The sequence below is a fragment of the Lycium barbarum genome, chromosome 11 (assembly GCF_019175385.1).
Source record: "Lycium barbarum isolate Lr01 chromosome 11, ASM1917538v2, whole genome shotgun sequence".
NCBI classification, from domain to species: Eukaryota; Viridiplantae; Streptophyta; class Magnoliopsida; order Solanales; family Solanaceae; genus Lycium; species Lycium barbarum.
This window is the reverse complement of record NC_083347.1, coordinates 118,603,612-118,618,472: the sequence shown is the minus strand read 5'-3', so window position 1 is coordinate 118,618,472 and position 14,861 is coordinate 118,603,612. Positions and strand designations below refer to the sequence as shown.

General features: G+C 31.5%; 1 protein-coding gene across 2 annotated transcripts; it reads right to left on the bottom strand.

Annotated features, from left to right (window-relative positions):
- Positions 1–737: 737 nt before the first annotated feature.
- On the bottom strand, positions 738–4,999 carry LOC132618720 (uncharacterized). 2 transcript variants are annotated; one of them, XM_060333719.1, is made up of 3 exons: positions 4,628–4,999; positions 3,791–3,998; positions 738–1,309 (listed from the first exon to the last, which is right to left on the bottom strand). In XM_060333719.1, the coding sequence occupies exons 1-3, from the start codon at positions 4,901–4,903 to the stop codon at positions 1,002–1,004; spliced, it is 792 nt and encodes a 263-aa protein (XP_060189702.1). In that variant the 5' UTR covers positions 4,904–4,999; the 3' UTR covers positions 738–1,001. The 2 variants fall into 2 exon arrangements, with proteins under 2 accessions (XP_060189702.1, XP_060189703.1); XM_060333720.1 differs by having other exon boundaries at positions 3,791–3,995.
- Between the last annotated feature and the right edge of the window lie 9,862 nt (positions 5,000–14,861).

The window sequence follows — 14,861 nt, the reverse complement described above, 5'->3', positions numbered from 1 at the left end:
TATTTACAGTAAAAAAAAAAAAAAAAAAAAACTTCGTATACCTCTATTCAAGCCCCATCTGTTCACTCAAAAGAAATAAAAAACTAAATATTTCTTGTGTGGAAAAAAAAACTTTTTTAACTGACAAAAAATAGTATTAAAATTACTAAATTAACTTAAACACCACGATTAATCATTTCCATGTACTGTTGTAATGACTGTTCTATCTGTAATCTCATTTCGTCATTGAATTTTTCTATGAACTAACAAGGTAATATAGTTAAAATTATGGAGTCACATGCATATATAAATTATTCATAAAGACATAATTGCATTATTATTTGCATATGTGCACCATTCTCTACTATTTTAACTAGTATAGTATTACTATTTGATTTTTCAATTCTCCCAAGTTTAAACAATAAAAGAACATTTTACACTTCTATACACAACTTTAGCTCCTATTTACAGTAAGAAAAAATATATTCTTCCTATACCTCTATACAAGCCCCATGTGTTCACTCAAAAGCAATAAAACACTAAATATTTCCAGTGTGAAAAAAAAAACTTTTTTAACTGACAAAAAATAGTATTAAAATTGCTAAATTAACTTAAACCCCACGATTAATCATCTCCTTGTACTGTTGTAATGATTGCTCTCTTTGTAATCTCATTTCTTCATTGAATTTTTTTATGAACGAACAAGTAAAGTACATTCATAAAGACATAATTGCATTATTAATTACATACGTGCACCATTCTCTACTATTATAACTAGCTAGTATATTATTACTATTTGATTTTTCAATTCTCCCAAGTTTAAACAATAAAAGAACATCTTACACTTCTATACATAACTTTAGCTCCTATTTACAGTAAAAATATATTCTTCCTATACAACTATTCAAGCCCCATCTATTCACTCAAAAGCAATAAAACACTAAATATTTCCTGTGTGACCAAAAAAAAAAAAAAACACTTTTTTAACTGACAAAAAATACTATTAAAATTGCTAAATTAACTTAAAGCCCACGATTAATCATCTCCTTGTACTGTTGTAATGATTGTTCTCTTTGTAATCTCATTTCTTCATTGAACTTTTTAATGAACGATTCAACTCGCCGGTTCAGCTCGTCTTTACTCGGTGACGGTTCAAGTCTTCTTTTTATGTGTTGAACCGGCGATTCATTTCCACGGTTCTGATTCTGCCACGTGTCTAACTTGTTTATGTGCCTCGTGAGTGGCACGTGACGACCCTCTGTTATCTTTTTCCATGTGCTCTCTAATGTCTCATGCCTCTTTACTCTTGCTACCCTTAGTGATTGTACCCCTGAAAATCCAGTTATTTACAGAATTAACACTAAGCAGAAGACAAAAGAGAAAATATGTATATGTAAGTATGTAACCATCGAAAATTATGAGGTAATTACGTGACATCGACGTGATTTTTATGAGGTTCCTATTAGGGTTAGATCAAACGACGTCAAAAATGCATGCTCGGAAGCGAATTCAGAATTTCAAGAGTATGAGTTCACTTTATTTTTATTTTTTAAAAAGACACAAAAGTGCATTTAATAGCGTTTAATCTCACAACTTTAAGGGATTAAACCCAACACTTAACCAATGCTCTATTCAATCTAGTTTGATCATGTATTTTTTCAGTTAATATTAAATATATTTTAAGACCTATATACATAATATTCCGAATTTAATCGGATGACTATGTGTTCACGTGACTCATTTTTAATGTATAGATTGATCAAAATTTTCAAACATGTTACTTTCTTTTTTAACTCCATGTTTAGTCAAACTATATTACAAAATACATGTCAAAAATCACTTAGTTTAAAACATATGACTTTTCTAGTTTAGCCATCATCCACACAAAACTTCCCAACTGATATCCCTTTAAAGCTTAATGCATCGATATCCCTTTAAACTTCTCAACTGAAAATAATTTAGTCAATTAAGCATCTAAAAACATATTAGAGACTTTTGATTTAAATTTTAAAAAAACCTCTTTCTCCATTCTCAAGCGTCAATTACTTATATAAGTTAAAAATTTAAAATATTTCACCTTTTTAGTTATGTGCATGCCTCAATAAGCCACAAAATCTCAGACTCATACTTAAAAGAGGATGACATATTTTATGTGAATTTTTTTTTTATTACATACAGGTAGAGAAAAGAGAAATAGGGAAGGAGATTACTACCTGATATTTGAACCCTCACCAATAAGATAAAAATTCAGGTAATCAATCAATTGAGCTATTAAGATCTCAAAAAATATTGAGATAGTTTATACTGTATATCTTTTTTTTAAGGCCAAACCCATCGGTGGCCACTCGTGGTCGTTAAGTTTTTTCACTTAGACACCTCAAATACGCTTTGTTCCAATTAGACACCTGAGGTGGACCGCAATTGTTTCATTTAGACACTTTTTACCCATTCAGCCAAATATGTGATATGTGTGTAACCTACTCGCTAATGATGTGGCAAATTGACAAATTAAAGTAGTACATGTGGCGTATATATCCAAAATAATTATTAAAAAATAAAACATGAGTAAAACAATTATTTTTAAACTATTTAGTTAATTAAAAATTAAAAAAAAAAATCCTATTTTCTAAACCCCATCCTCACCGACTCTTTGACTAGCAGGCCACCATTAACGCAGGCCATTTGATCAAAGCTTCCATTTTTCCAACTAGATCTCTCTCAATTTGATCAAAGATTGCATTTTTCCAACTGGGTTTTGCCCAATTTGATTAAAGAATCCATTTCGTGCAAATGGGTGGTCAAAAATAGTGATGTTGAAGTTGGAGTCTTCAGATTTTCATCACAATTTGTTAATCCAAAGTGACGAAACAGTGACTTTGATGGTTCCTTAAGATGATTTTAATTTCTAAAAAGGTGAAATTACATGTTTTTTTAACTAGATTTCTTTATATTTTCTTGAATATATTGATGGGTGTTTTTCAATATTTTGAATCCTTAACCCAATTGGGTCTTTTGTATGCAAAAAACGCTATGCTTTTCTCTGCCACACCCTTTGTTTTCGTTTTGCTTCTTTAAATCATGCTCAATCGAAAAAAATGAAGTTCCATCGAAAATTATTTTAGACCTAAATTTATTTTATATATTTGTTGTCATATATGGTTTAGAAGGGTGGAGATTTGGTGGTTCTTGTGGTGGGTGAAGAGGGAAATGACGGAGAAGTGATGGATCCGGTGGTAGCAGCTAAAGAGTAGATGAAGAGAAAGGGTGAAGAAAGTGGTAGGAGGGAGGAAGAAGATGAAGGAGAAAGAAAAAATAGAAAAAATGTTCTGTTTCACACTCCAGGGTGAAATACTCGCACAGTACCGCATCAACAAAAAGTGTTCAATAACATATTTTAACTCAAGTTCAGGTGTCTAAATGAAACAAGAGTTAGTTGAGATGTCCAAGTAAAAAATATGGACGATCATAGGTGGCTATCGATGGGTTTGACCTTTTTTTAAGGTAATAGTTTAGAGCCTGTTTGGATGGGCTTATGCATATAAGCGACAAACAACTTATAAATTAAAAAAAATAAGTTGGGTAGTCTAATTTATCATTTTTGGCTTATAAGCTACTTTAAATAAGTTAAGTCAAATGGGCCCAATTATTTTTTTGAGCTTATTTTAAGCACAAAATAATTTTAAGTTGGCTAGCCAAACACTCAAAAAAGCTGAAAACAGTTTATAAGCAACTTATAAGTCAATCCAAACAGGCTCTTATATAGAGAAAACTAACTAAAATATTGAATAAAAAAATAGTTAAATTTTCATACCTTCAGGACTGCTCCTGGTCAGGGGTTTCCGATGACCAAACCTCGAAGAAACCAACGGTTTGTCAGTGGCTAGCCGTTGAAGTAGCTCCGTTTCCACTTCAGGCAACGGCTTAATAGCTGAATTCGAAATCACAAACTCATCATTTTCAACTACCTGCTCCGGTTCAGGCATGTACTCAGACATATTCGATCTCGAAATCTCTGTCTGCTGAAAAAAATAAGTCAAATTCATATAGGAATAGGTTTTTCTCTAGGTTTCGTACTATTGTTCTAATTTATGTGATACTTTTTTATTTTTTGAAAGTAAATTTCACTCAATTAATTCAATATTTTAATCATGTTAGAAATCAATTGAAAAAGAAAATCAAGAGTGCTTAGTGCTTGATCCTATCTGTGGGGCCTCCCCTTCGTGTCTACGTAAAGACTCGGGTGGAGGTTGGTTGAAGATGATGTGATGCTTTCCGGAAATGTTAAACAAAAGTTTTCCCATCCATTCTTCCATTTGATCAAAGGCATCCGAGCTGAAGTAATTCAATTCACTCGAAAGGAGAAGGTGGTCCAGTGGATGGATTAAGCCATTGATCATATCATAGGTCATGATTAAAATTTATATATTTGAAAACTACATAAAAAAAACACTATAAGTTTGCAGCTTTTCCTATGTCAGTTTGATGAAAAAATATACATTTTAAAACATTGATCAAGATTCATGCAGTTTTACGTTTGAAGGACGAAATGTATCAGATAAATCAGTATTATAAATACGGATGCTGCTAGCTGTTTTGATAGAGTCATGATTGTAGAGAACATTCAGAGATTTATGTATAAAATACAGACCTGTGGCTGAGGAGAAATTAACGGCTGTGATTGATCGCTGGAATGCTGTTCTTGACGGTGTGATAGTGAAGTAGCAGCGATGAGGATGATTATACCGTTAAGTAAAACGTAGAGATAAGGAGGCTTTAGCCATGAAATTAAACCTGTCCAAATAGTAGGGAATTCATATAAAACCAATGGAACAAATGATTTAATTGCTAATGCTGAAGAAACTGCTCCAATGGAAATTAGTAGAATTTTCATTGATAACATCAAATTGCTAGTTGATGGTTCCATTTTTTTGCAAATTCTTGGATTTGTGGTTAGTTTTGTAAAGCTGAAAATGGTTGTTTATGTGAGAATTTAGAGTGAAGATGGGAATTGTAGAAGTGAAGAAGGAGAGTATAAATAAGGTTACTATAAATAAAGATGAACGGTTGAGGACACGTGTTTGTGATATATGACGAAATCTGGGCCGTTGGATTAGGTAAAAGATAAGTAGGCAAAGGTAGGCTTTTTTTTCTTGTATTTTTCTGGTTAGTAATTATGGTTATTGTTTAACGATAAGTACCACTTGGATGTCTTCATGCATGGTTTTTTAGTGTAAATAAATATCACGGAATCCATTTTTGAGTTCATGTAAGTAAAAATAATCATTGTTCTAGAGTTTTGAGTTTCACAGGTGAAACATGAGGACATAGTAATCCTAGAATACTTTCATCTGTTAGAATTTGATAACTCAATAACTGTGACTGTTTTTTAAAGATACTGCAAAATCTTTTTATTTTCACACATAATTCAATATTTATTTTGGGTCTGACTAATTAAATTTCACGCCGGAAAGTTTAAAATTTGAAGGGGTAGAGGAGTGGGAGGGGTGTGGAACAACTAATTATCATTCCACCATAATCATTAATGATATATTTTTTTTAGAAGATACTCCATATTATAAGGAGTATGCACATTATCAATATTATAAAAGTTAATCTACATACATATATGTGTCACTTGAGAAACTGCACGATTATCTTATTCTATTTTTAATTATTTCTACTTTACAATAAATTGACATATATTTTTGGTTGGTTTTAAATATGAAAAAGAAAAGTAAATTTAGAAAAGTAAATTTAGCATTAAAAAGTAGTATATGAGATAGTGATGACAACATGCATATAACTCGAGAAGATTCCTTTATGTGGGATAATCAAATTTTATGAAGATAAGAAATGGGAGATGTTGAAATTTAAGTTATAGTGAAAATGATGTTGTGATATATTTCTCTCTCAAATAAGATTTGACCACCTATGAGACAAAAAGACATGGTTGTCAATTTCGTAATGTTAATTGCGATTAACAACCATGAATAAGATTTGACCACCTATGAGAAAAAAAAGACATTGTCATCTATTTCGTAATTTAACGAGGTTAAAATTACGAAATAGACGACAATGTCTTTTTTTCTCGTGTTAATTTTAGTTATTTCATCCCGATAAATTTACATAAAGCCTGTGAAAGTATTTGCATGTATAGTTTATTAAAGAAAAAAAAAAAGAAAGAAGAAGAAGAAGAAGAGCGAAAAATTACCTACGAGGTTTTAACCAATCATTCTTTGGGTTGAAAAAATTATTGAATCCTAACTTCCTAAGTAAGCAATGGCAATTCCTCCACTTTTTACATTACGTCAGACACCATGAATATATATTTTTTGAGATGATCAATGAGAGAGGCAGAGAGGTTACGACAAATTTCTCTTTTGCATAAAGTCTCTTGATAAAGAGATTTTCCTACGCAAGTTTAATTGATTTTTGTTACACAAAAGTTTTGATGACTTTTGTAATCTTTATGTAAAGTTGAATTACTGTTTTTTTTTTTTTTAAATAGCTTAGTAATTTTAGTGTAATAAAGTAAAAATTGAGTGACCATCTACGGATCGATTCCCACTTAATACTTTTTTTTCTCTCTTTTCTTGTTCACATTCTAGAAATTCTAGATCTGCCTCTTATTAGAGGTCCAAAATCGCTTTTTTAATCATGATATCAAAGTCAGAACCATCCTAATTCGAACTATCCTAATTCATTGTTCGACTAATGTGGCCCTCATCTTATATTGCCCCCGGTCCAACTATCCAGTTCTGGGCATGTGGAGAGGTGTTGAGTCCCACATCGATGGTTAAGGGTGGATGGTCTCTTTATATGATTTTGTACAATCCTCACCTCATGAGCTAACTTTTTAGGTTAAGTGTAAGTTCCATTTCTTTATAAATTGTTGAGTTTCAAGAAAAAGTGGAGGTCTCTTTATATGGTCTTGGGCAATACTCACATCTTGAGCTAACTCTTGCAGTTAAGTTAGACCCAAAGGTCCAAAGGTTCAATTCTTTAACATGGTATCAGAGCGAGCTCCACACCAATTCTTGATTCATCGAGGTTGGGCCCCATATTATTCATCCCTGTTCTAGTTGGCAGGCTTGAACATGCGAGAGGTGTTGAGTTTCCCACATCGATTATTAAGGAAAGGGAAGATCTCTTTATATGATCTTGTGCAAACCTCACGTCTTGAGCTATCTTTTGGGGTTAAATTAAACTTAATGTCTATTTTTTTTTTAACATTAAAATATGTCACAATGGCTACTTAGCTAGGAAAACTGGGTAAAATGAAAAGTTTCTGTTAACAACAACATATCCAGTGTAATCTCACAAGTGGGCTTGGGGAGGGCAGAGTGTACCCATACCTTACCCCTACCTTAGGAGGTGGAGATGTTGTTTCCGGTAGACCCTTGGCTAAAATAAAAACAAATGGAAGCAGTTCAAAAGGGAGTTACGACAACGAAAAAAAAAAAGCATGTCAAAGCAATCTAAAAAAAAAAATGAACAGTAGCTCCAGCATAATAATACGAAAATTAAAATACAAAAAGGCCGATAATAACAGAAAACGAAGGACAAATATACTTTAAACTGAAACAAAGGAAGTACTATTTTCCACATGTTAGAAACTTTTGAAATATTCAAATCAGATGCGTGCACCCCATGACCAGGAGTAAATATACAATTAACAATTTCGGGAGAATATTTTTAACCTAAGTTTTATATTTGTCATAAGAATTTATATTGTATATTATTATTAATTTAGCATTGAGTGACTCAAATTTAAAATGGACGTGAGTGGGTGGGAAGCTTTGTACCATTGTATGGTAACCCGTCCCTATGGCTAAACCCGTCAATCGGTTTCGGTTTCTATTTTTTTGGAACCGAAACCGGTCGAATTAATTTATTTTTTTTAATTGTAGCCGTTGGGCTGCTAATTTGGACCGTTGGGCAACGGTCCATTTGCAAAAATGGTCGTTGCCAAACAGTCCCAAACCCATTCCCCCCCCCCCCCCCCCAAACTTTTTTTAACACTTTAACCCATCCCCCACCCCTATATAAACCGCTCTCCATTTCCATTTTAATCCACACCAACTTACTCTTCTCTTTCTCTCAAATCTCAATCTCTCAATTATAGTTACTTTGCAACAATTAGCCACTTTAAATTTCTCTCAAATAAATATTATAAAGTCTTATTATAGTTTCAATTGTTAATTTTGCAATTATAATATTGTTGGTGGAGTTGGTGATTTTGCTACAATCCAAAGTAGCTTTGGTGGATTTGTAATTCTAGTCGCCTTCACTTTGTTGGAAATTAGTTCGGCAATTTGGTACCTTCGTTCCAACTCTATCTTTATTTTTCGCAATTTAATTTACACAATTTAATTCTATCAATTTAATTTGTTGCAATTTATTTTCTTGTGATTTAAATTAATTCTATCTAATAATGCCGAAGAGATTTAGATGTGGTGCCGGTAGTAGTGGTATTGTTAGGGGTGGGCTTAATGAGGAAACATTTGTGGAAGAAACACCTAATTTAGGTATTGATATTGGTGGAAATAATCCACTTTTAGGTCATGAGGCAATGCAACAACATTATACCGACACTTTTAATGAAATTGATGATGATGATGATGATGATGATGATGATGATGATGATGATGAAACACAAGCCCTCGAATATCCCATAGGAGATAGGTGTCCTGCATAATCACATACACAAGACAAATCGCCTAGAACTCGTAAGCCAACCGCTAAAATTTGAAAATTTATGACTAAAGATAGGGAAAGCCAAACAGTTAAATGTACCCTATGTGAACAAGTATTTGCTTCTAGGCAAGAAACTAGTAAGGATGGTGGAACGGGTACACTAAATGGTCATATGAGAAAGAAACATATGAATGTTTGGGGAGAGCAAACGGGTTCAAATGTGAGGGGTATTCAAATGAAGATAGACCCACGAACCGGTAAAATTTTTAAGTATGACAAGAAAAAAGAGTGTGTAGAAATAGCTAAAATGGTAGCTTATGATTGTTTACCATTTTCCTTTCCTTCGGGTTTGGGGTTTATTACTTACATTCAACGTTGTTATAATCCGTTATTTGAGGGTATTCCTAGAAGTACTTGTAGAGCGGATGTTATAGATTTGTATAAAAAATATAGATTTTATTTGCGCCATGTATTTAATTCTTTAAATTGTAATGTTTCTCTTACCGTTGATTTGGGTCTTAGTCTTAACAAGTTAGATTTTTTGCTATTACATGTCATTGGGTTGATGACAATTGGGTTATGCAAAAAAGAATTATAGCTTTTTTATATGATGAAGGAAAAGGTCGTCACGATGGAAATTTTTTAACGGATTCAATGTCTACTATTATGAGATTTTTTAACATTTATAGAAAAAACACTTTGTATTGCTTTAGATAATGCTTCTAATAATACAAAGGCGATTGGTCTTTTAAAAAGAGAATTAAACCCTCCGCTAAAACATATTTTTCATGTGAGATGTAGTTGTCACATTTTAAACTTAATTGTTAAAGATGGTCTTGTGTGTTTTGACGATTCTATTCAAAAAGTTAGAGATGCGGTTGCGTTTCTTTTCTGTAATGCTAATAGGGGAAGACTTAGAGATTTAAAGAATTGTTGTGTGGAAAATAACTTTAGAACTAGAAAAAATCAAGTAGAAATTGAGACTAGGTGGAACTACACTTACATTATACTACAACAAACATATGAGTATAGGATTCGCATACAACAAGTTCACAACAAATATAATATTAATAATGATGATTGGTTAAATTTTACGCATTGGGAAGATGTTAAGGAATGTGTTGAACTCTTAGAATTTTTTTATAATGCAACTCTTGCTTTTTCTAAACAATTCTATCCCACGGTAACCGGAATTTTAGCCTACTTAGCGAAAATAGCTAGAGTTTTACAAGAGTATAAATATAAACCCGGTTATCAAGCGACTATTTTTGATATGACAACAAAATTTAAGAAGTATTTTTTCCCATCCCAACTTTATTTATATTGGGTTCTCTTTTAAATCCTTGTTTAAAAGTGTCTTATACTTGAGCATTGGTTGGTCAAATTTATACATTTTTAGAAATTGAGGGAGTTCAACTATCTTTAGCTGAAGCCGAACTCGCTATTGATGCCGAGTTTAGAAAAGTTTTTACTCATTATCCTAATTTGGAAGAACATGCTACACCCGTTGCTCTACGCCCTACTACTTCTCAAAGTAGCAAAAAGGGCTTGTCGGGTTTGTCGCATTTAAAAGTTTTACATTCACAGCCAACTCCTTCTTGTATGCAAACTTTGATGAATATAACTTTTATTTGATGCAGCCAAATGTGGATATCAAGGAACTAGATGAGTTGGACGTCTTAGCATGGTGGAAGAAATACAAGACAAGTCATCCGATACTCTCAAGAATGGCTCGAGATATCCTTACAGTTCAAGTATCAACCGTGGCTTCGTAGAGTGCATTTAGCCAAGGAAGACAACAAATTGGAGACCATAGACACTCATTATCCGGCTTTAGCTTGCAAGTACTAGTGTGCATTCGCGATTGGATTAGATCAAAGCGACGCAACCAAAACTTAGAAGCGGAGGAAGGCGAAGAGGAAGAGATTGAAGATTTGATAGCAAGTGGACCGGACCAAATGGAAGACTTTGAAGATATCTCCATGGCGGAATATGATATGGGGGAAATTAACCAAATGATTGAGAATTGGTGATTTTATTATTCTACTATTTCTTTGCAACTCATGTATTATTTGCAAGTTAAAAAAAACTACAACTTGCAAATAAATGTTATCCAAGAATGAATAAAATATATGTCTCATTGAACTTTCTTCTATTTACTTGTGTTCATATTTTTACTTATATTAAGTTAGGAATATACCTAAAATATACTAAGAATATACTTATAATATACATCTACTTAAATTAAAAATTAGAAAGTTATATACTTGAAAAATAACTAAAATATACTAAGAATATACTTATAATATATAGTATACATATAACTTAAACATATATATATATATACACGTATATGCTGTATTGCTGACTTGATGTTAGCCTGTTAGTCAGTAAATATATAAACGTTACTTATAAACTTATATAACATATGTAAATATACCTATAATATACTATAATATATATATATATATATATATACTATACAAAAAACAAAACAAAAAAAGGTTTTGGACGTGTTTGAACCGAACCGGTTCCGGTTTCGAGTTTTTAACTGGTAAACCGGAAACCAGCCGGTTTATTAACCGGTTACCGGTCCGGTCCGTTTCAAACCGGTTAACAGGTTTACCTATGGCTGCGCCAATGTTATGTGGACCAACTTGCCGACAATTTTCCTTTACGTGCATAGGTCAAACAAAATTGGAGTACTAGTGTGTATATATATATATTACACCTTTGTCACAAAGTTTTAACATAATAATTTGGCTGAATATAAAGTTTGGAGACAGTAAACACGACTTTCTACGTAACGATTTCTTTTTCTTCTTCTTATAATTCATCGAGTTACAAAGGGGACATTAAAAGAAAGAAAGATTAAATTGAGTGGTCTTTCTAGTCAAGTATAGTTGATAATTTCATTTTAATTTATGAATTTAAATAATTTTCTTTATTATTATAAATATAGCTTTTTTAACAACAACCTTTCACAAAAAAAAAAAAAAAAAAAAAAAAACAACAACAACAACCGCCTAAAAAAAAATCCTTGAGTCATATGATAAACATGGAAAATATTAAAAACATCCTTGTTTCAAATAATTTGCTTTTGTATTATGTGGAAAAACTACACCCACTCCATAAAGTACGCCCTTACATGAAGTTTCTAGACTAGATCGATGAAACATTTTCAGAGACGGATCTAAGATTTTGAGTTATATATATATATATATATAATAAGTGAAATTTGAAATACAAGATTAGGCTAAAACTATTGAGTTTTATTCAACCCATAGACAAACTTATAGCTCCGCCCCACTGTCGATGTCCATGATTCGATCTAGTTTAGTTTTTATCGTAAGAATATCAAATTCATTGTATCGATTTAATGTTTATACAAAGCAAACCAAATCAAGTAGACTTGATTCTTACTTAAGAGAGTCAAACCTATTACATTTGGAGCATTTGCCTTTTATTTTTTATTTTTATGAATACAATGTTGGAACACGGTAAAGTACATAAACAATCCTTACAAAGATTGACACCTCTTGTATTCAGAAAATTCGTTAATATACACATTTTTGTGATTAACTTGACTTGTTGTGGTTCCATTAAATGCAAAAACAAATTACTCGTAGTTGGTACGTGGGATCTTTGCTTAATACGTAGAATATATATAACAGAAAAAGTAGAAAAGAAGATATGAGTTGAAAGAAAGAATTTAAGCAAAAAAGGTAAAAAGAAAAAAGGGCTGTTTGAAATTGAAAGGGGAAGAAAAGGATAACTAAAAGAGAGAAACGTAGAATCGCATTGAAAGTGACTCTCTTTGGTCCAACAAGTATGAAGACTTTAATTAATGGAATAGCTTCTATTCTAAATCTTATATATATATATATATATATATATATATATATATATATATATTCTATTGGACCACTAGTCATTTCTATTTTCTTTTACTAGATCCCGTCTCAATTTAAGTGTCATAATTTGACTAGGTACGAATTTGAAAAAATAAAGAGAGACTTTTGAACTGTGCAGTCCTAAATTCAATATGTATATAATGTTCTTTGAATCTCTTAGGTATAAAGAAGCACTCTTTTTGGAATAGACCAAAAAAAAAAAAAAAAAGCAAGATGCTTAAGTTGGAAGGAGGTAGTTGTTTTTTTTTTTGTTTCCCATCGGAGTTTGGTATCGCTTTGAAGTCTGACTAATTTGAATTCACATACTAAAATCCCACTTTGGAGGTACAACGATTTTTATCAAAGACGATTTCATATCAGGACTCGAACTTGAAACCTCTGATTAAGGATGAAAGAATACGTACTTATTACTCCATCAAAACCTTTGATTTGCTTATATTTATTTAGTTTTTGTTTTCATGGTTGGATTTCTTTCCATGTTGAAATAATAAATTTAAGACCACTCTATCCCTTCAAGTGTTTCAACATATCATACTTTATTTTTATTAACATAGAGAGAAGAAAGCGACTTTATAGCATTCCAAAATTGAAACAAACTTTCTCCACATCTTTGATTAATTTCATAGAATATTAAGGCACATAAACTTACTAGAATATCACTAGTTAGGTATCGCTTTACCTTTTTTTTGTTAAAAGATTGATTATATAATATTGGAAATAAAGTATATATTAATTAATATAACTAATCCGCATGGAAGGACAGGAGATGTTTCCTTGAAAAATCCTTTTTTGTCTTGAATTGTTTGAAAATGATTTTTCAAGGAAAAACAACCATAGAGGAAGAAGAAGACTTTTCTTTACACTGTCAACTTTTAATTGTCAAATTTATTTTCGGCACGCTTCCTTCGCACTCCACATTTCACATGCTTGTATTTTTATCCTTAATAAATAAATATTGAAAAATGGTCTCAAACTAAAACATTGCATGTATAGCATTCAGCATTATTCGAAATTTACACAAATTTGAATATTGTAACTATTAACGTGTATAACCATCAAAGATTGTGATGGAATGGTTGTACTAACCTTTAATCAGAAGTATCAGGTTCGAGTTCTGAGAATGAAATCGTCTTTAACAAGGAATGTTTTACTTCAAAAGTGAAACTTCTCGATACAAATCTCAATTAGTCGGGCCCAATCCTGACAAAAATAAAAAGAAATTTTTTTAACGTGTGTAATATTGTTCTTGCAGTTCGAGTCAAATGACGAGTAGATCTGGCAGATAATTCAGTGGTATTAAAAAAGAGAAATTTCAGAGGAATGAAAATGGCATTTTCCTGTGAATCAAAGTCAAGACCAAGATAATGCCCATATTTTTTATTACTCAAACTGTGGAAGCAAATCATTTGCAGTTTTACACCGTCCACTTTATGGGTGACTGCCATCTCATCACATGTATACTTACGTTTACACGCTGACGTACAAAGTCTGTTAATATATGTGATAAATATTGCTCCATTCCGTTCTAATTTATGAGATATTTTTTACTTTTCGAGAGTTAATTTGACTAAACTTTAAAGTTGTATTGAATTACACTAACTCAATGTTTTAAGATTATAATTCATATACCAAAAACTACTCTCTCCATTCCATAATAAGTGGTGTTCTAGGCTTTTGATTTTGTTTCAAAATAAGTGGAGTTTTAGGATTTTAAAAAAAAAATTAATCTTATTCTTTCAAACTTACTCTTATTTATAATCAAGAATAATTAAATAGCTTTTCTTTTTCTAGGCATTAATTAGGGATAAGTTAGTAAAAACACTCATAGTTTTCTAGGAGCAAAGTAATTTCTTAAAGGGTGTGCATAAGCTAAAAACACCACTTATTATGAAATGGAGGGAATACATGAAAAGTACTATAAGTTGCAATTTTTTCATAGCAATTTGGTAAAAAAATATATCTTAAAATATTGGTCAAACTTCATGAACTTTGAATCTCAAAAAATAAAAAATATCACATAAATTACTATTGAAAGAGTACAAGATAAAAAATATTTTAAAATATATTGAACAAACACAAAACAACAACAGCAAATGCCGCTCAAAAGTAGTTAAAATGTGGAACAAAAATATGAATGCGAATGGTGATGAAAGGCAGAAGGGACAAAATGAGTAGCCTATGTATATAGCTGGGAGGCAAATCATAATGGACTTCACATATGCTATATTTTTTTTAGTTGGTGTCCCGTATTTATTTTGAAATTTCAATTAA